This window comes from Benincasa hispida, chromosome 9 (assembly GCF_009727055.1).
Source record: "Benincasa hispida cultivar B227 chromosome 9, ASM972705v1, whole genome shotgun sequence".
Lineage (NCBI taxonomy): Eukaryota > Viridiplantae > Streptophyta > Magnoliopsida > Cucurbitales > Cucurbitaceae > Benincasa > Benincasa hispida.
Window position 1 is genome coordinate 80,027,231 of NC_052357.1, and position 22,034 is coordinate 80,049,264.

Here is a 22,034-nt window from a genome sequence, read left to right on the forward strand (position 1 = left end):
TAGTTATTTTTCAAAATCACTCCAAAATTTTGACAAAAAAATCATTCTAAAAATAGTTTTAATCATTAAAATCAATTTCAAAGTATAGAAAATACATTTAAAAATGTAAATTAAATCTTGAATTCATTTGCCAGAATGAGCATTATTTAACAGGGATAGAGTCATTCCCATATTTTTTATTAAAAAAAATTTAAGATATTTTTTATTTAATTTTTAAAAGAGAGAAAAAAAAATGTATAGTTTTTCTCACCGTGGATGTATAGTAAGATTTAAAGCTCCGATTTTAAAAGGAAATGGCCTTTTTTTAATATGCAATAAAGTGGTCATTTTATTCCGGCGAGCTCATTAATATATAATAACCCGTACATCTTCTTGAGTTTCGCAGTGTTTGGATTTTCCGCTTCCAATTTTCCGATTCTTTCACCGATGGATCAATTCAGAGGTCAACCTCGGCTCCCGAAATTTGCCGTTCCGAAACGATACGATATCACCCTCAAACCGGACCTCTCCCTCTGTAAATTCTCTGGTTCTGTTGCAATCGATAACGATATCCTTTCCGATACTCGATTCCTAGTACTCAATGCCGCCGACCTTCATGTTCACGATGCGTCTGTTTCCTTTACCAATCGGAACTCCTCCAAGGTATTGAATCGCTCTCTCTTGCTCACTTGAGACTCCATATCAGGAGCGTTTTGGAGGTTTTTAAGAAAAATAGTGGATGAATGGAGGGAAATGACGTGGATTCTTCGATGCATGTTTTCGATTGCATTCTTGATTTGTTTCTATTAGTTTACTGTCCATTTTCAGCTCTTGAGATGGAATTGGATTTTTACGTTGTTAAATTTCGGAGTAACTGATCGAGTCTGAACTCCCTGCTGTGTTTTAGTTTTGAAATTTCACGGTGGCTGATGATGGTTCATGTTTCCTTTGAGCATTTCGTAATTTGGTATCTGTAATGATGTCTTCGCTGATTAGTGGGTTATATAAAACCCATCTATCTGTCCTGTCGACTACAAGTTATGTGAACAGGAGTTCGATATGTTTTCTAATGACAAGTGATTAGCAGTCGTGTATTTCCTATGGAAGTTTGCGATTTTGTTTATGCATTTTCTATAAAGCTTCTTTGACGAACAATTGCTGGTGCAGGTTATCCAGCCTTCGAGCATTCAAGCGTGTGAAGAGAACCAAATTTTAGTTTTGGAGTTTGCAGAGACGCTACCAATTGGGTTAGGAACATTGAGTATGGACTTCGAAGGAATCTTGAATGATAAAATGAAAGGATTCTATAGAAGGTAATTAGGTTGAATGTGAGAGTTTAAGACCTATGGATGGAAATGAAAAGGATAAAAGTTGTTGGGATGAAAATGTTGGACCTGTATCGAATATTTTAGAGTACTTGATGTATGGTGAAATATGTTAATGGCAAAGGCGTTATTGGTTCCTTTAATAAGTTTCAACTCACCCAGACTTATACAACCTTTTTAATTTTGAGGTATGTGAAGGTTCAAGAAATGAGACAATTTCTAGTTCATAAGATTTTGTTAAAGATTTGTATTTTCTTTCTCATCCAAGTTCTCAAGAGGTTTGATATATAGTGATCCTAAAACTAGCCCCAGCTGTAGGAAAACAAAAGGGATGGTACTTCTCTTAAAATAGTTTATCGAATTTTCATAGGATGAAGAAGGTTTTAGAATTCCTAATTTTCAGCAAAAATTGAGATAAGTCCAATAAAACTAAAAGAATAAGATGTCAACATACTAGGATAATGAAAAGTCAAGAGTATGAAACTGGTTAGGATTTTATTGTATTTTGAAGTTACTTCCCTATGTGGTGCTTTGAAATGGAGAACTAGCTTCTATGTGCAATCACACTCCTCCCAACCTGTATGGAATAATTTTCATTAATTTCATTTCTTCTGTTGCCTCAATTTCTTAGCAACAGAACGGTGATTATTGTGCTTCTTTTTTAACTTGAATGATATGGATTTTTCTGTGTCCCCCAGCACTTATGAGCACAACGGTGAGAAGAAAAACATGGCTGTTACACAATTTGAACCAGTTGATGCTAGACGTTGCTTCCCTTGCTGGGATGAACCTGCTTTTAAGGTGTCACCATCTCACTTTCCATCTCCTTCCCTTTCTCCCTCTATAAAAATCTAAATCACCTTTAGTTCATCAATTATAATTGTGGAGGGGACTACTCTGGCACCATGTTGGATCAACACAGAGGTAGCAATGCCAAATTTGTCTTTAATAAAATATGATATTAGGTCTATGTTGTTAACTTCTTTATTTCTTGGAAGGATTATTTATTTATAGGCTATCAAGTCGGTTAGAAGATTCAAAATAGAGGAATTGTTTTGTGAAGTTTGATGTTGTTAGAGGTGAAAAATGTGCTGTCAAGGAAATAGATTTTACAATTGTAAAAATTCCATTTTCATATTTTCTAACAATATTCGAGTTGTTGAAAATTTCATCCATCAAAGGAATTGTTCCTTTTGTTACTTCAAATTTGTTAATATGAATAAATAAATTATTGTGATAATTTTGACCTTTAATGAAAATTACGAATTATTACGAATTATTCGGAACAATTTTAATGTAAGAAGAAATTATGTGAAAAGTGAGAGGCTGGAATGATGTTTAAACCTTCAGCTTATTATACACCATTGCCTTGCTTAGTTATTGCTTTAATCCGTTCATTGTTGACAAACAGGCTACATTCAAGATCACGTTAGATGTACCATCTGAACTAATAGCACTTTCCAATATGCCAATTATTGAAGAAAAAGTGAATGGTCATTTGAAGACGGTTTCATATCAAGAATCACCAATTATGTCGACATATTTAGTGGCCATTGTTGTTGGTTTATTTGATTATGTGGAAGATCATACAACTGATGGTAAAATCATAAATTAGAATTTCTTGCGCATGCTGAGGGCACTGTTAGTAACAGCATGAATTTACATCTTAGCAGGGGTCAAAGTTCGTGTATACTGTCAAGTTGGAAAGGCAAATCAAGGAAAATTTGCATTACATGTTGCTGTTAAGACTCTTGATCTATACAAGGAGTATGCTAATTCACACAGTATTACTTCATCCTGTTAAAACTCTTTCTTTATCTACTACATAAGCAATGGTGCAATTTCTGCAGATATTTTGCTGTGCCATACTCTCTGCCTAAACTCGACATGATTGCAATTCCTGACTTTGCTGCTGGGGCCATGGAAAACTATGGTTTAGTTACCTATCGTGAGACTGCTTTACTTTATGATGATCAGCACTCAGCAGCCGCTAACAAACAGAGGGTGATCTGCATATCCAGACCTTTTTAAAAACAGAATTTACGATTCATTATTTGAATTAGAATGTTGCAGTCTCCAATTCCCTGATCTTTCTTCTCCTTTTTTTCTATTTTCTCATTGCTAAGGTGGCAACTGTTGTGGCTCATGAACTTGCACACCAATGGTTTGGCAACCTTGTAACTATGGAGTGGTGGACACATTTGTGGCTGAACGAGGGATTTGCAACATGGGTATTCCACTTCCATTCAAATTTTCTTGAATTCTTTACCTGACAGATGGACGAAATGCTTATAGTGATCTTCATTTTATCTCATTTGTGTAGGTGAGTTATTTAGCTACTGATAGCTTGTTTCCAGAGTGGAAAGTATGGAATCAATTTCTTGAAGAGTCAAACCACGGTCTTACTTTGGATGGGCTTGCTGAATCACATCCAATTGAGGTAAATGTGTTACTGGAAGTCTACAGGCATGGCTTTCTCCTTTTCCATTATCACCACCTTTATTTGTTGATTCTCCGGCTGTCTTAAGGAATGACCATTGTAGGTAGAATTTTATTTCTTGTTCAATTTAAAGAAGCATGTTTTTCTTTCAGGTTGAGATAAATCATGCCAGTGAAGTTGATGAAATATTTGATGCAATTAGCTACAGAAAAGGTGCATCTGTTATTCGAATGTTACAAAGCTATCTCGGTGCTGACTGTTTTCAGGTTGTTTAGGGCTTATTTTCCTTGTCTAAGAAAATGAAGTTGTTTCTGCCTATTAATCCGACTCATTGATCTGGGTTGTTTGAATTGATCAGAAATCACTCGCTGCATACATAAAAAAGCACAGTTGCTCAAATACTAAGACTGAAGACTTATGGGCTGCTCTAGAGGAGGGGTCTGGTGAACCTGTGAACAACTTAATGAGTTCCTGGACCAAGCAACAAGGATATCCTGTTGTCACTGTCAAAGTGAAAGATGAGAAATTGGTGTTTGAGCAGGTCTCTTTGTGCTGGTTTCTGTCATTTGATCAAATTAATTTATGGGTTCATTATGCTTAGCTTTATCATTCTAAGTTTTCATTTCATTTCGTTATTAACTTTTGAGGGTTATGTAATTCATGGACATTGTAATTGGCAGTCAAGATTTTTGTCGAGTGGTTCCTGTGGAGAGGGGCAATGGATTGTTCCCATAACATTGTGCTGTGGCTCTTATGATGTGCGCAAGAATTTTCTGCTGCAAACAAAGACAGAATCTGTAGACATCAAGGAGTTCCTTGGTTGCTCCATCAGCAAATACTCTGGTGGAAATGATAAATATTGTGATTGGATAAAGCTTAATGTAGATCAGACTGGTTTTTACCGGGTGAAGTATGACGAAGATCTTGCAGCTAAGCTTAGAAATGCAATAGAGAAAAATCATTTGACTCCAACGGACAGATTTGGTAACTAACATTTTAGCTTGCACATTTTGATGGTAGTAATAAGGAGTAGCTAAGATTATTCTTTCAACAGGTATTTTGGATGATGCATTTGCCCTTTCTATGGCTTGCCAGCAATCAGTTGCCTCTTTGCTTACCTTGATGGGTGCTTACAGGGAGGAACTTGACTATACTGTGTTATCGAATTTGATCAGTGTAATCTTTTCATCTAGACTCCTTTTTTTCTCCTGTCGTTTTTTTCGTCAGCTTAGACAGCTTATTCTTGGCAACTCTTTTATAGATAAGCTACAAACTTGAAAGAATTGCAGCTGATGCGGTTCCTGAGTTACTGGACAACCTCAGACAATTTTTCACCAACATTTTCCAATTTGCAGCAGAGTAAGATATTTCATGTAATTTTTTGTGACTTTTCATTCTTCATAATTGGCTATGTAGGTTCCTATCAAAATAATAATAATAATAATAAATGGGTATGTAGGATTTTTTGGCCATGATTTAAATGGTATTTTTGCATAACCTAAGTATGCTGTCATTAGTTATGATGGATATTATTTTATAGTTGAGTACTTGTATGAGATGTGTGCACTATTTTTTGGTGTTCAAACGAAACATAACGGGATATTTAGAATATAGCATAGCAGTGTGGAAGTTTTAGCTTGATCTATTAAAATGATGTGCTTTTATTGGGGTTTTTTTTTCAAAAAAAAATTGGGTGCTGCTATAAATGTAAATGACCCCAAAAGTTAGCTTCGAGGTTCTGATTTGTTTTAATTTCTGTTTTTTCCCCTTCCACACACCACCACCCCACCACCCCCCCCCCCCCCCCCCCAAAAAAAAAATCTTTTCAACTGGCCAAGATACTATCATTGGTTCAAACCATTAAATCTAAAGGCCAGAAAGGAGACTTTGGCTTAATTCCCAAATTATTAGCCTCTACAGCTTTATTGAAAAGTGTCGAAAAAGGGTTGGTTTGCCCTAGGGTTTTATTTATAATTCTTTTATGGGTCTATTTATTTGAGCAGTCTTTCTGTATTTCAGTGAAAACTAAATAAAAGATTTGATCGTGGTTTTTTCTCCCTGGCCTAGGGTTTCCACGTAAATCAATGTGTTTTTTACCTTCTTTTATTTTATCATGTATCGGAGCAGGGAACGAAACCCTAGCCACCTTGATGAGTCTCCTTCGACAACCAATTTTGAGATAGCTGACACAATTAAGAGCTGTCCAACAATACCTAGAGACCGCCTTACCTCGCCTTCTTCAACAAATGAGTGCCGCCAGAACGACAACCCAATTCGTCGATAGACAGATCGATCGGCCCAACCAAAGAGAATCGACGTCCAGATCTGAGCGATGCCCAGCCACCCTTCACCGGACTCGTTGACTCCCAGGTGTAGATGGTGTTCGGCGAACAGATCCGATTGCAGCCCAACCTTCCTCGAATCCAAACGGTCGACGGCGACCAGATCTGTCGATCTTCCAGCATTTTTCGCACACAACTCGATCGATCTCCCGACAGGCTTCGCGCAACCCAGACAAGAGTTCACCCGTTCGATCGACAGCCCTAGGGTTCGAGGCCGCGGCGACTTTTCTAGCTCGACTAGCCACGACTTTGTCGGTGGGTTTTCTGACCAGCAACCTCCAGTGGTAGATCGGCCGATCCTCTCTGACTGCAGTGACCGGTCCGGTCGCTTTCCAGTGAACTTCTCTGGCAGGTCTGACCGAGGCGTGTTTGATGAGTTAAAAGCAAACTTTTCCTCCAGCAACAGTTCGTGGATTTTGGGTCGGTTCTTGTACAAACTCAAAAATTGTTCAACCGGAATCCAATTACAGCTAGGCTCCAGAACCCGGTAAACTCTTTCATTCTTTACCTGCTACAAATTTATTATCAGGATCAATAGGACACTCTGCAAGAATTATTATTGGAGAAAAGTTTAATGGCGAAAAATTATTTCTCCTTGTCTCAATCCATCCGAATGGCTCTAGAAGGAAGACAGAAATTTGGCTATCTAACCGGGGAGATAGCCAAACCTGAACCGGCAGTCTCCACGAACGTATCTAGATAGCAGAAGATTCATTGCTACAATCAATTCTGGTGAGTAGTATGGAACCCCAGATTGGCAAACCGTTACTTTACACGGCGACTGCCAAAGAGATCTAGGATGCAGTACAGCAGTTGTATTCGCAGAAGCAGAATGCATCCCGCCTTTATACCTTATGCAAACAAGTCCATGAATGTAAACAAGAAGCTATGGAAGTCACGGTCATTACTTCAACAAATTGTCCTTGTTATGGCAAAAAATGGACTTATTTCGTGAGATTATCTGGAGATGTACACATGATAGGATAGTATTCCAAACTTGAGGAAGTTATCGAGTGTATGATTTTTTGGCTGGGTTAAATCCGAAATTTGATGGTGTCGCCAGCAGGATCCTGGGCCAACGTCCTACACCGTCACTGAGGGAGGTGGCTTGAAATATGCCTTGAAAAAGACGAGTCTCGACCATGAAAATATTTCAGTAGTTACGTCTACTGAGGTTGCTGCTTTTGCCACCAAGTCCATCTGGGTCAGACAGTGACAAGAAACCTCCACCTGTCTGTGAGCATTGCAAAAAACCATGGCACACGAAAGACCATTGTTGGAAGCTTCATGGAGAACCTCCAATTACAAACGACGTCAGTCAAAGGACAAGGTTGGTCTTGGACGGGCTCTGGTCAGCGATTCGGCAATTGACAAGACCTCGACTTCGCCTCAAGCTGACAGTCGAGTAACTTAAGTGTTGTTGGGGTCAGTGCAATTGCACACTCAGGTACGACTCAGTCTTTTGGTTTTATTAGCATTAATGGTAAACGGCCCTGGATTGTGACTCTGGAGCAACAGATCATCTGATCGGGTCTTCTGATCATTTTATATCATATCACCCGAGTGTCTGGCAATGAAAAGATTAGAATCGCAGATGGGTCCTTTGCCCCTATCGTAGGGAAAGGACATCTTCTTCCATTTAATGGTTGATATTGCGTAATGTGCTGCATGTTCCAAAAATTTCGTATAACTTACTATCTGTTAGTAAAATTACAAGGACCTGAACTGTCAAACTGTTTTTCTCACTGGACATGTTTTGTTTCAGGATTTAAGCTCGGGGATGATGATTGGCACTGCCCGGCACGATAGGGGGTTCTATTTCCTGACTGATGAAACTTTCTTTAAGGATGGTTATAGGACTAGTTTTATTTCTTTGAATTTCTCTACTGTTGAGACTGATTTTATGTTATGGCATTACCGTCTGGGACATCCCAATTTTCAATATATGAAGTATCTTTTACCGCATTTATTTCATAATATTAATATATCATCCTTACAGTGGGATGTGTGTATCCGGGCTAAACAAAGTCGTGTTTCGTTTCACTCTCAACCCTACAAGCCGTCCAAACCGTTCAGTCTTATCCATAGTGATGTCTGAGGTCCATTGTCACCTTTATTGACGATCACACCAGATTGACCTGGGTCTTCCTTTTGATCGATAAGTCTGGGGTGTCCTCTGTTTTCCAACAATTTTATGCGACCATAGAAACCCAGTTCAACACAAAAATTTCCATTTTACGGAGTGACAACGGGCGTGAATTCATTAATCACTCATTTTGAGACTTCCTGGTATCTAAAGGAATTATCCATCAAAGCTCATGTGCCTATACTCCCCAGCAAAATGGGGTAGTCGAGGGGAAAAATAAGCATCTAGTAAAAGTCGCTCGTTCCCTTATGATATCTACCTCTCTTCCTTCCTATCTGTGGGGCGATGCTATCCTCGCTGCAGCCCACCTTATCAACCACATGCCTTCCCGTGTCTTATCCTTCCATACTCCTCTTGACTGTTTCAAAGACTTGTATCCCAACACCCGGTTAATTCTTGACGTACCTCTGCGGGTGTTTGGATGTGTTGTCTTTGTCCATACCACGGTCTCAATCGTACGAAATTCACTACTCGTGCCCAGAAATGTGTCTTTGTTGGGTATCCTCTCCATCAACGTGGGTACAAGTGTTATCATCCCTCGTCTCGGAAGTATTTTGTGTCTATGGATGTCACCTTTCTCGAGGATCAATCGTTTTTTCCCGTTAGTCCTCTTCAGGGGGAGCGTTCTAGTGAAGAGGCTAACTGGTCCACGTACTCCATTCCCCTAGAGGTGTCGGCTGAACCTGAACATCCTAGCCCTGTTCTTCCTAGTCCTGTTCTTCTCACTAATTAAGTCCCTTGGATAACTTACTACAGGAAGAATCTTAGGAAGGAAACAGTGCCGCATGTCGCTTCTCCGGATCCAGTTCATGAGTCTGACTCGGTCTTAGTTCCAGGTATGAATATCTCTGTTTGTGATACTGATGATTGTGTTGAGACTAATAATTGTAGAGTGGACAGAGATATAGAGATTGATGCAAATGATGAGAAAATAGAGGGAATTGAGGAGATGGAGAAACTGATGGAAAAGACAACACTGAAGAAATAACTCTAGCAAACGAGAATAGTGGAATGGAAGGTGATTGTGTGGGAAGTCCTTCTAACGAAAGATCCATAGATCAGATGGCTAGCTGCAATAAGTAACGTGAAGAAGAGGAAAACCGTGATGCATCTCTTGATCTCCCAATTGCCTTGAGAAAAGGGACTAGGTCATGTACAAAGTTCCTTATGCATAGTTACATGACATATAGTAACCTATCTCCCGAGTTTAAGGCTCTTACTACCAGTCTAGATACGGTAATGGTTCCAAGTAATATACAAGTTGCAATGGAAACTCCCAAGTGGAAGGCTGCAGTTATGGAAGAAATGAGAGCTCTAGAGAAAAATGGAACATGGGAACAGGTTGCTCTTCCTGAGGGGCACGAGACGGTTGGATGTAAATGGGTGTTTACTGTCAAGTACAAATCCGATGGCTCGATTGACAGATACAAGGCGAGACTGGTAGCCAAAAATTGGCCTTTGCACCAATTGGATGTGAAGAATGCATTTCTTAATGGAGAACTCGNATTGGCCTTTGCACCAATTGGATGTGAAGAATGCATTTCTTAATGGAGAACTCGAAGAAGAAGTCTATATGAGCCCTCCACCCGGCTTCGAACACCAGTTTAACCATCGGGTTTGTAGATTGAAGAAGTCACTGTATGGGTTGAAACAGTCGCCAAGAGCCTGGTTTGACAGATTCACCACATTTGTTAAAGCTCAGGGGTATGATCAGGGGCACTCAGACTACACGTTGTTTACAAAAAAGTCGAGTTCAGGAAAGACCTCAGTACTTATTGTGTATGTAGATGACATTGTTTTGACCGGTGATGATACTGATGAAATTATGAGACTTAAAACAAAGATGGCTGAAGAATTTGAAATTAAAGATCTGGGAAAATTGTGATACTTCCTTGGGATGGAGGTGGCTCGATCGAAAGAGGGTATCTCTGTCTCATAACGAAAGTATACTCTAGATCTCCTCAAAGAAACAGGAATGACTGGGTGTAAACCTGCAGACACCCCTGCAGAGTATAATGCCAAACTGAGTAATGTTAATAATGGAGCCCCTGTTAGCAAAGAGAGATATCAGCGATTAGTTGGGAAGTTGATATATTTATCTCACACAAGACCTGATATGTCATATGCCGTGAGTGTTGTTAGTCAGTTCATGTAAGCTCCCTATGAGGAACATATGACAGTCATTGAACGCATCCTACGGTATTTAAAAGGGTACTCCTGGTAAAGGTCTTCTGTTCAAGAAGTCTAGTAAACGTGGTATAGAAGCATATATAGATTCGGACTGGACTGGATCTGCTGTTGATAGAAAGTTTTTGTCTGGATATTGCACGTTTTTCTGGGACAATCTAGTTACTTGGAGAAGTAAGAAACAGGGAGTGGTCACTAGGAGTAGTGCAGAAGCCGAGTACAGGGCTATGAGTTTGGGGATATGTGAAGAGATCTGGTTGAAGAAAGTATTAACAGATCTTCGACAAGACAGTGAGCTTCCAATGAAATTGTTCTGTGACAATAAAGCAGCAATAAGTATTGCCAACAATCCGGTCCAGCATGATAGAACCAAACACGTCGAGATTGATAGACATTTCATTAAAGAAAGACTGGACAATGGGAGCATATGTATTCCCTACATTCCTTCAAATCAGCAAATTGCAGATGTCCTTACAAAGGGGTTGTTAAGACGGAGTTTTGATTACTGTGTTAGCAAGTTGGGTCTGATCGATATTTACGTCTCAACTTGAGGGGGAGTGTCGAAAAAGGGTTGGTTTGCCCTAGGGGTTTATTTGTAATTCTCCTATGGGCCTAGGGATTCCTGTCTGTCTATTTATTTGAGCAGTCTTTCTGTATTTCAGTGAAAACTAAATAATAAGAGTTGATCATGGTTTTTTCTCCCTGGCCTAGGGTTTTCCACGTAAATTAGTGTGTTTTTTCCCCTTCTTTTATTTTTATCAGAAAGAAATTAGAATTTGGTGATATCAAAATTAATGTGTTCAATGTAAACCATTGGGTCATTGGCGTTTTTGTCAAAAGGGTAAGGTGTACTTTACTACTTAGATCTTTTGAAGTCATGATTTGGAACTATTGCAGCCATATCCTTAGACTATTGAACTATCTTAATGAGCATTTCATTGCCTGTAGTTTACCGGTACAAACTATATAAAAGTTATGTTCAACGTAAATTGTCTTGCACTATTTGTAGTTATGTTATTTACATGTGCAAATTAATTTGCAGAAAACTAGGTTGGGATCCCAAACCAGATGAAAGCCATCTCGATGCAATGTTGAGAGGAGAACTTTTGACTGCTCTTGCTCTGTTCGGTCATGAGCAGACAATAAAAGAAGCAAATAGGCGATGCCTTGCATTCTTAGACGACAGAAGTACGCCAGTACTCCCACCCGATATTAGAAAGGTATGCTCTAGAACATAATGTGGCCCAAGCAACTAAGCAAGCATCTTATGTTCATAATTGGCTTATGTTCTCTCTTTACTATAATGTTTCAGGCGGCGTATGTGGCCGTAATGCAGACAGTCAATGCTTCAAACAGATCTGGTTACGAATCTCTTTTAAGAATTTATAGAGAGTCTGATCTTAGCCAGGAGAAAACACGCATTCTAAGTAAATCACATATCATTTTTTTTATCAACAATGAGCGTCCTTGTGTTTAATATTCATATAATTACTTCTGTTTCTTCTTAGGTTCCTTGGCATCTTGTCCAGATCCTAACATCATTCTTGAAGTTCTCAACTTTTTATTGTCGTCTGAGGTACTCTAGTTTCTTCCTATACTCGATTTATCAATGGCAACCTTTAGCATGTGAGACTCTAAACACTGATTTCGCTTCCACTTGTTTAGGTTCGTAGTCAAGATGCTGTTTTTGGACTAGGTGTTAACTGGCAAGCACGTGAAACAGCTTGGACATGGCTGAAGGTGATACTTAATCCCGTTCCATTAAGAAGCACAAAATACTATTATTTGATTTAAACCTTTCTCGCAAATACTTATCCTGGTAGTATATCAATCAAAAGTTTATATATAGTAATTACAAAAAATCCCATTCCATTAACACACGCATGCACACACACATCGCCTATATAGTAATTACAACAAGACTCGAAATCAAAGTTGGACTTGGTGAAACATGAAACTACACCAAAGGGCATCATATATATTCTTGGTGTGTATCTTAACATGGTCTCTATTTGACAGACACCATGGTTGTATGTTTTATCATAATTCATAATAATGAAACAATGTCAATGCAGACTAAATGGGAAGAAATCTCCAAAATCTTCGACTCCGGGTTTCTGATTGGACGCTTTGTCAGTGCCACAGTCTCCCCGGTTTGTATAGCTCTCTTCTCTCTCTATCACACTCCTTCATTGATAATCAGTTTCTCCTCAAGTTCTCGCCAATAACCAACCTATCTATCCTTTATTTTCTCCTCGCCATTTCAGTTTGCCTCGTATGAAAAAGCTAAGGAAGTTGAGGAGTTCTTTGCAAGCCGTGTTAAGCCATCGATGGCCCGAACGTTGAAGCAGAGCATCGAGCGTGTTCACATTAATTCGAGATGGGTTCAGAGCGTCCAGAAGGAGACTACTCTTCCCGATGCTATAAGAGAGCTAGCGTGGAGGCGATATTAGGTTTCTGAATGTGAAGCATCTTTGAAAATAAGCCTCCTGGTAATGTAACAGTTTATTAGATTTATGAACTCCAAACAAATCCCCCCCAATCCCATAATAAAGTAGAATAATCATCCGTTCTCTTTCGTCTGTCTGCTTGCCCCTAGAAAATAGGCTCGACTTTGGTCGCACAATTAAAATAATTGAAGATAAAGCCATTTTTCTTTGAGGTTAATTGTACACTCTGCATCTCTCCTTTACTTTTCTTTTCTTTTCTTTTTTCATTTTTTTCATTTTTTTTCTTTAAATAAATTGTACACTTATGTCTAGTTCTTGCCCTCTAGATTATACCTTTATTTATTTGTTTATTTTGTCACAATTAACATGATATAACTAATAGTTAAATTGATTAACAGAATTTTGTCTGATTCAAAGTTTATGTATCTTGAGGCAGGTAAGAAATAGTATAAAATGTTCCACCTTTTCCGTAGTATTTTTTTTTGGGGGGTCAATTGTTCGGTGTTGTCTTGATGCTATCTCGGTCAAAATCGATCACATATCAAAATAAATCCTCATACTTAGAGTTGTTCGAGATAAAACTTCATCTTATCTAATAGGATGTTAGAGATCCCTATTACAGACCTTTGAAAGTCGAGGATTGACTTTATCTGTATAATGTGGATGAGTTATTCTTCATGTTAATTAGTTTTGAGATATAACCTTATGTGTATACAATTTGGTATCGATATTGTCTATAAAAAATTCAAACAGATAATTAAAAATAAATAATAAATCTAACTCAAGAAAAATGAATTCAAAAGGAGTCTTCGAGATAGAGTTACTAAGTCCAGATTAATAAGGTATAAATTTGATATTCTCAATAGTCAGATTCACAAACTTTGGTTAAACAAGAAGTTTCACTTTATGTACCCAAAGAGATAATCTTTGTACCATATCATGTTTATTCTTAATATGGAACCTGCCAGAAGTTAAACTAATACAGTGAACTTGAATGATCCGTCTTCTAGTCGCATTGGTGTATTTTATGATTTATGATTGAAAATGAAAATAATTTCAATGAAAATAATTTCAATGAAAACAGCGGATTGCGTTCACACACAATTCACAACATGAAGAGGAGACGCAAAACGAGCCCCGCGTGGTTCATCTAGATTCTTTTTAAATTAAATTAAATTATTCAAATAATTATAATAATTGTAGTCAAACAGAAGAAATCAGTCAACAAATGGTATGCAAAGTAACCAACCCAAGTGAGAAAACATGCTATAAAAAGGTTGCCCTTATGTTCCTACAAACAGTACAAAGTATTAAGCATAAAGTTAAATAAAATATCCTCTTCCTAAGCCAAGATATTTTCTTGTGTAGCTGACATAATGCTTACATTCGAATATTCGAAGTCCGTTTGCAATGAGAACACAAAATGGTTAGGTTTTATAGCCATATCATAGAACAGGAATTAAAATGCACCTTATTCTTTAAGATAAGAAACAGCCACCGAAATTGCCAAGACCAAAAATGGACAAAACAAATCCTAGAATGTCAAGAAATGAGGATGTAAAGTGGGCCAGGTCTAACCTCAAATCGACCTGCCCCTCAAAAATATAATATAAAAAACATACAAAATTTCACAACTAAAATATATATGTTTGTTTTCAACATAACCTCATCATCACACATGATCACAATAATAATAGTTCTGTAGTAATGGCTATCCAGTTCCCTTGATGGGGAAGAAAAGAGAACTTTGACCAAAGAGAACTGCCACAAGAGAAGGCAAAGTTAAAACATTGCCAACCTGGGCAGCTAGGACAAAGTTACATGACTCTGCTCTAAGTTACATTTTATATAATAATATAATGCACAAAACCCTACTTACCTTTCACCAAGTGCTTGATTACTTAGCTGGTCTCTCATGATTAGAAACTCTTCAGGCATTGTTGTTTTGCTTTATATATCCATTTTGTATTGTAAACCGTAACTGAATGGGCAGCATTACACGACAAAATGCAGACTTCAGGGACCCCAATTACCCTCATAATCCTAATTAGATTAGCGGGCAAATGAGGAAAAAGATATGCACATCAATCAGCTCGCCTTTCGTTTTACCATTATGTTTATGGCAACATGGGGTCTCCTGATACTGCTACCATCTGCATTTCGGTGTCATTGCCTATTAGTTCGGTTGTGTAGTCTCCCCCAGTGCCATCTGCAGGAACAAATCAACCCATAAAATTAAATAAACGTATACAATGCTGATTGAGAAAGAAAAAAGGTATGAATAATATCAAGCACAAGATCTATTACTTAATACATCTATTGGAGGCTGTTTCATTGATAATCTCTGAGAATCTGCAACATTCGAGTTGAAAGAAGTTTGGTCAAAGATTTGCCTCAAAATGGATAACAATCAACTAAGCGGGAAAGTTTTAAAATCAGACATCTTGTGAGAGAATAAAGAAAAGAAATGGGGTTAAATCAGAATATAATTGAAATGATTATGAATCCCAAAAGATTTAAGTTCTAGATTAAGGATCAAGGATGGTTTGGTTATTTAAATGATTGCCAAACTACCCACTTGAATATGAGATCAGACTTTTTTTTAAAATTAACAAGAGGATGATTCATATGTACGATATTCTGAGAATGATGTATAAGGCATGAAAACCCATTGAAGTCCAATGATCCTCTGCGGCTTTAAGCATAGATCACACAAAAAACAAGTTTTCTTTTCCCTCCCAAGTGCAGAAGCAGAATGGAATGTTATATAGTTAATGAATAATAAGATGGTGAAACTTGAAAGAATTTTTAAGAAATTATTTATGTTATCGGCCTATAGACAACGTATTTCTTATTTCTTTAGAAATAAACTAGATGCACACTTATTATGGCCCTCCTATGCACCTCTTAAAATAGGGCTGGCTCAGAATACTATATTCTTCTTCTAGGTTAAATTATAAATTTATAACGAGTTTCAAATTTTAAACTATCGCCGATCACTCGCTCGTTTAAATAATTGGAACGAAACTGATCCAATCAAAAGAATTACCAAGTGATCCATGAAGCCCTCCTTTGACAGCATCAAAGTTCTTGTATGTATATCCAACAAAGCTGAGATCTTTGGGAGTCAACAGCATCTGCAACAAAGTAATACTAATTCAAACCTATATACTATACAAGCATACATATATTGAGAAAGTAACCTGCCTAAGATTATTATATACTTGTTTATTGTAATGTATTAGTTTGACGAGGGTTTTCTGTAGAAAATATCCCCTATGGCTTATTTGCAGAATTTTTTCTCACGAAAAGAAGAAAATGCAACTGTTACAAACCTTCCTTGACGGTCCCGAGCCACGTTTTCCTGGTATAGGTGGATCCAACTAAAATCATAGTAAAAAAGTCAATTATTAGAATGATGTTAGTTTACACAACACAAATGCATCAGAACATTCTGCAATTCAGCATTCAAAGTGCAAGTGCGAGTCAAGTTGTCAATAGATGTGTTCTTGCGACTTGGAACAAATCAGAGTTCAAGGATAATCATGTATTATGCGTGTAAATTTGTTTGGAATTAATTATACACATAGTAAAAAAATGAAAAGGCTTGAGATATTCAGTAGTGCAAAGGGCAGGATCATAATAAGAACATGTTTGTTAGCATGGTTGCTAACTCGAAAGAGGAAAGTACAGTGGTTGTGGACTTGAATATAAGACGACATTAGAGAATATTACAAATGTAAAGAAAATTTTGAAAAAATTACACATTCGCATGCAGGCGTGTGCAAGTGTGTTATGTATAGATGAAGAATATAGGTATCTAGAAAATACTTCATCAAACTTCATAAAGTTCTGGGTATCAAGCTCTCCATTGACTTCAGGCTTAAATGCTGCCTCCATTTCATAAAGCCTATCCCAGACGACATCTTTGAACCAAGGATGGGCCTGAAGCATACAGTGCATTCCTATAAATTGCTAAGATAAAAAGAAATATTACCCATAAATGCTTGATTGTTCTAACAAGTGGAAACTTACTTTAATTTGGTATGCTCCTCCAGTACCAAGTCTATGCTCAACATCACATAGCAACCTACAAATGAGATCCTTTGCTTCAATTGTCAACTTAGCATCTTCTGGAAACTTCAAGTGATTTTTCCAATGAACAATCTGTCAGTAATTGGTCAATTAGTTTACTATTCCTGTCCACTCAATTTCTTTTGGATAAGATTTCCATCCATTTCTAGAGATGCAACAAGTGTACAGGTAAAAGAGGTTCAATCACAATCTTTTAGTCGAAAAGAAAAACATTGGATATTGAAAAACTAACGGATTAAAGCTTTACAATATAAAATTAAGGCGCATTTTACCTTTCTGCAAGTGGTGATTGGATCATCGGAGTAAAATGGAGGGTAACCTACGAGCATCTCATACATAATTGCACCGAGGGACCACCTGAGGGAAATTCGGTTAAACAGAATAACGAAGACATGAATACAATATGCTTTACTTCTTGATAAAAAAGTTTGATGAAAATATCTCGTTCAGAAGTGAAGAACCATGCATGTTAGTTGATCAATACTTCTCTTCCCCTTCTAGCTTCATGTAGATGGGGTTCAAACTGTGAATGGTTTCAATGTGCTTACAATAAGTTATCAACTAAATTTACTTTTTCTTGTTTCTTTCCATACAGTATATTTTTATTGTTGGAATAATTGAACATTATTATCATGTTGAGCAGAAAAAATTTGATGTTAGTTGATCAACAAAAATATATCTGAAAAACAACTAAAACCTACGAAAAGAATCATTGACTGTTTTTAAATATAGAAAAATAAACCAAAATATTTATAAAATATAGCAAAGTTTTATAACTATCAATGATAGACACTGATAAACATTGATAGACTTCTATCAGGGTCTATCAACGTTTGATAATTCTAAAATTTTGTTATATCTTGTGAATATTTTCAAGAGTTTTACCATTTAAAATAATTTTCCAAGAATCACTATCATCCATAAAATGCAAACAGTGATAACATCAACCAAAGATGCGGAAGTTATTAACGGAAATCTTTGTTTACAATGTTGCGATATTCCATAAATATTGTTCAGATTTAGTATGCATCAACAATTGTGGAAATGGATGAGTGGAACTTGATAATTGTCAGCAAAAATATGCCAAAACTAACCAGTCACACTCCATCCCATATCCTTTTTTAAGCAATACTTCTGGAGCTATGTAATCCGGTGTTCCAACGGTTGAAAATGCCTGTTCAAATGAAAGGAGGAAAAGGTATGAACGATAACAGAGCCCAACTGTTTAAAACTATTTAATTGGCACAGTATAAACTAAGTTATCGCATCCTTTTAAGTATGTGGCATCTCCAGTAACACATAAAGGTTTTAGAGATTAGGTAACATAGATAAACATAAGGCGAAAAATTCTTGACCATTAGGCAGCATGATGTCATATGGAGGCATCATTTCAATATTGATGAAAGTCAAACGTAATAACACCTATTACCCCCTCGGCAGTTTGTTACTAGATGCTCCAGAAATACAATGATATTGTAGCTGGATAGCATATTGTACAACTATATCAATGATCTATACTCTTAACCAGTACATCTGCACTATATCTAAAAATGCACATTATAACATATTGTGCTAATCTTTATAGAGATTATTCAAATGCAGTTTAGCTGCCGTTCAGAAAAAAATCGTGATGGCAATTACCATACCAATTTCCTCCGGTTCATTTGCCAATGGTGTAACTGTTCACTGGGACTCTTCCAACTGCTCCTATTATCATCAATATCCATTGGTTCTGCCAAATTTTCATCATCCATGGCTTTATTTTCATGTAGTGCTGATAGGGTTAGAGAATCCAGCGGCTTACAGAGACCAAAATCAGAAAGTTTCATGTGACCATTTTTGTCCAGAAGAAGATTGTCAGGTTTAATATCCCTGTGATAAGAAAGATATTAAAGTGTTAGGACAACTTGAGTTCCACTATGAAAATAAAAATAAAAATAGCAATGAATGTATAGATTCAAATGGTCACACATCTTTCGGCTATCTAGTTCAACAGAAGCATGAAAACAGAAGCAAAATTAGAACCTGTGAATATAGTTGTGCCTGTGGATGGATTCTATTGCTAGAACACTTTGTGCAATGTAAAATTTAGCTACATTTTCAGTTAATGTGTCTTCTCTCATAAGCAGAGTCATCATATCTCCACCTGGCAGATATTCCATGATCAAATACAAGTACTCAGCATCCTGGAATGAGTAATAAAGCTTCACTATGCAGTGGCTGGCAACTTCAGCTAATAAATTCCTTTCTGCTCTAACATGTTCCACCTATAAAGCAACAAGAGAGACAATTATAAAGGATAACATTGAAGGTCAAAAACCAAATTTATAATTCAAATTACACAAAGACATTTTTCAGAGACTAAAGCAGTCAGAAAGATTTCCACAAAGACAGCTCATGACCTTACAGAGTTCATATATAGCAGAACTCAAATTTAATTGTATGCTCCTCTCAATACTAGGGAGCTTGATCCCAAAAAAAAATTACTGGTGCTAGTTGATTCAAATAAACATTCATGAGCAAGAATTTGACATCCGAAAACTTGATAAGATTGTCAAATTGGCATGAAAAGGCTATCCAGCATATGTTCCCATTAACAAACATATTATTACCAAGTCCAACTAGATTGTTGTGCCATGCAGACATCTCTAAGAATATAACACCAATTCTTACATCTAAACGCAAAGGAAGGATCAACTTTTATTCCATGTCAGTGAAATGGTGATAGCTTGAACATAATTGAACAAATGACATGCAAATGAAAAAAAATGATGAATTCTACCTTGGTAATTGAATTTAGGAGAACTCAAAATCACATTTTACCTGTCCCCTCATCAGCATTTCAGATTTTTTCAACTTTTTCATTGCATATATATCACCGGATTTCTTCTCACGACATAATCGAACCTGATATGAACCAAACATAACAATCGAATCATTTAAAAATCAAAGGAAAATTGACTGAAGAAACTGAATAATATTATAAAGAGCAGCATGATAAACTAACCTCACCAAAAGCCCCCCTGCCAATGATGGTTAAAAGCTCAAAATCATCAACACAGATCTTGTGCCTTTTGAGTCGCATAAACTCAGTTTCTTTCCGCTCTAAATCTTTGATGAGATTGATTTGTTCTTCCTTAGGCACATCCGATGAGGCTAACTTTCTTTCCAACATCCATCGTCTTCCATAAAAAAGAAATTGAAAAAAAAAAATGAGTCCAGAAGTCCAAATTTATATCTAAATTGAAACAGTCCTGGCAAGAAGAAAGACTGAGAAAACAAATGAGCCTAGGAGCACGATTCAAATGTTGAAGATTAGAGTCGGTGAAAAAACCACATCTCCCGACGCTCCTTGCACTCTTTCCATAAAGAGGTTTAACGGACCTAAAGAATTTTCCCTTTGGCTTAGCTTTTTTCCGAACATTACAATATTCTTTCCAAATGGAACGATTTAACCCGGAAAACAAATATGAGCTAGGGAAGCATGATAATTCGGACAATTAACTCTGCATAGTTTCTTTAGTATCCTACATTACTAGTAGGAAGGAAAATTCAAATGAACCAAATACGGATGCTAAGATCGTTTGATTAGAGTTTATAATTACTAAGAGACACAATAATTAATATACCACAATTGCAAAGATGCCAAACACAGCAAGTGAAGTGCGAGAGAATACAATGAGATCTCAATCTCATACCGACGTTGCTACAGTAAAACGAAGGGCTTAATTAATAAGCTCGTACCCAATTGAGAAACGAATTCAACGGTTCAGTTCAAACAACTATAAGTTTCCTACATTTCCTCAGAATCAAAGAAGCGCATGCTAAGGAAATTGAAGTACCTCTCCTTCCGTTCTTGAATGTTCTTCATCTGAGCTCTGTAGTGGTTCTCTATAAACTTCTTAGCAGCCGCCACTTTCTCCATCGTCAGGCTGGAACCTTGCACCTCTTCTTCTGCCTTCTCTTCCTCCTCCCGATCCTCCATTTAAGATCCGTAGAAATAAACCTCCAAAGGAAAACAACACTCTATGCAACCGCCGACGAGAAAACAGACCGAATCAACGCCGCCGACTCCAACGAACTTCCTCAATCGGAAGAAGCAGTAATCTATAGCAACAGGTAGAAAAACTGGAAGAGAAACCTCAGTGAGAGCATAAAACCCATTCTGAAAAAGTTCTCAGGCTTAGCCCCCTCTTTCTTATCTGCTGCTTCGAGCGTGGAAACACATTCAATCCCACTCGGACTTTCTTTCTTAGGCCGCTTGGCTTTAAATATTCCGCTCATCCACGTGTCGTTCTAGCATTGGGAGATTTACTTTTGTAGCATCATCTGGCGTTGTAGGTAATTGCAGCTCTTTTCAGGGTGCTGTGATGAAACGAGTGATATTCACGCGCTTTGTAGTGCGAGTGTGGGAAAGTTGGACCCGTAGGAAAGGAGAAGCATCGCTGTCGTATGGTGAAATGACGTCTTAACGCATTTTTAGTACGTGAAAACCGTAAGACTTCACCCGCTCATCGTTTTCCATGATTGGAACGTGTCGCCCACTCTCTTGCTCTCCCCGTCAGTTCATTTTTTTTTCTTTTAATCTTGTCCGTGCTTTGGATTTGTTACTTACAACGGGTTTGTCTCTCCTGCGTCGCACCACATGCAACTCCACTGTTCAACTGTAAAATATAACGTACAAATACTCTGCCACCTCGTCATTTGAATATTTAAGGGCAGTTTAAGATAAAAATAATTTTTTATGTCACAAATGATGACAAGAGAATTTGATATGATGTACAAACATGAGTAGAATTTATGATATATTCAAGGAGTTGTTTGGTGTGCTGGAATGAATCAATATCATTAAAAATCTAAAAAATGTTAAGATGTGTAAATAATCGAGAGTGAAACATAAATTGAATTATGAAGCGTGAAAGTGGTAAAAAAAAATGTTGTGTTAAAAAGTGTGGGAATGAAATGAATTTGGTATTACAGATCGAACCCAAAATGTTCAATCCAAACATGGGTTTTGGATTACATTATATGACAAATTCATTCCATTACGGTTCCAAATACCCCTAAATA

At 37.3% G+C, this 22,034-nt stretch overlaps 2 protein-coding genes across 6 annotated transcripts; one reads left to right on the forward strand and one right to left on the reverse strand.

The window, feature by feature from the left end:
- The first annotated feature begins 323 nt into the window (after positions 1 to 323).
- On the forward strand, positions 324 to 13,091 carry LOC120086990 (aminopeptidase M1). Of its 2 annotated transcripts, XM_039043830.1 has the most exons (19): positions 324 to 642; positions 1,147 to 1,292; positions 2,003 to 2,105; positions 2,716 to 2,902; positions 2,978 to 3,071; positions 3,155 to 3,308; positions 3,431 to 3,535; positions 3,628 to 3,744; positions 3,897 to 4,010; positions 4,103 to 4,285; positions 4,425 to 4,728; positions 4,799 to 4,920; positions 5,006 to 5,103; positions 11,462 to 11,639; positions 11,732 to 11,846; positions 11,928 to 11,995; positions 12,085 to 12,159; positions 12,495 to 12,572; positions 12,687 to 13,091. In XM_039043830.1, exons 1-19 carry the CDS (start codon positions 427 to 429, stop codon positions 12,870 to 12,872), a joined length of 2,643 nt encoding a protein of 880 aa, XP_038899758.1. In that variant the 5' UTR covers positions 324 to 426; the 3' UTR covers positions 12,873 to 13,091. The 2 variants fall into 2 exon arrangements, with proteins under 2 accessions (XP_038899758.1, XP_038899759.1); XM_039043831.1 differs by lacking the exons at positions 324 to 642; positions 1,147 to 1,292 and adding an exon at positions 1,347 to 1,492.
- A 1,318-nt stretch (positions 13,092 to 14,409) lies between these two features.
- On the reverse strand, positions 14,410 to 21,213 carry LOC120086991 (serine/threonine-protein kinase tricornered). 4 transcript variants are annotated; one of them, XR_005484395.1, is made up of 14 exons: positions 20,807 to 21,213; positions 19,972 to 20,146; positions 19,788 to 19,871; positions 18,990 to 19,231; positions 18,611 to 18,836; positions 18,059 to 18,138; positions 17,237 to 17,321; positions 16,905 to 17,036; positions 16,701 to 16,814; positions 16,205 to 16,252; positions 15,919 to 16,006; positions 15,177 to 15,221; positions 14,749 to 15,078; positions 14,410 to 14,630 (listed from the first exon to the last, which is right to left on the reverse strand). XR_005484395.1 is itself a non-coding variant. In XM_039043834.1 (13 exons), exons 1-13 carry the CDS (start codon positions 20,947 to 20,949, stop codon positions 15,046 to 15,048), a joined length of 1,488 nt encoding a protein of 495 aa, XP_038899762.1. In that variant the 5' UTR covers positions 20,950 to 21,213; the 3' UTR covers positions 14,410 to 15,045. The 4 variants fall into 4 exon arrangements, 3 of the variants coding, with proteins under 3 accessions (XP_038899762.1, XP_038899760.1, XP_038899761.1); XM_039043834.1 differs by having other exon boundaries at positions 14,410 to 15,078; positions 15,184 to 15,221; XM_039043832.1 differs by having other exon boundaries at positions 14,410 to 15,078.
- Between the last annotated feature and the right edge of the window lie 821 nt (positions 21,214 to 22,034).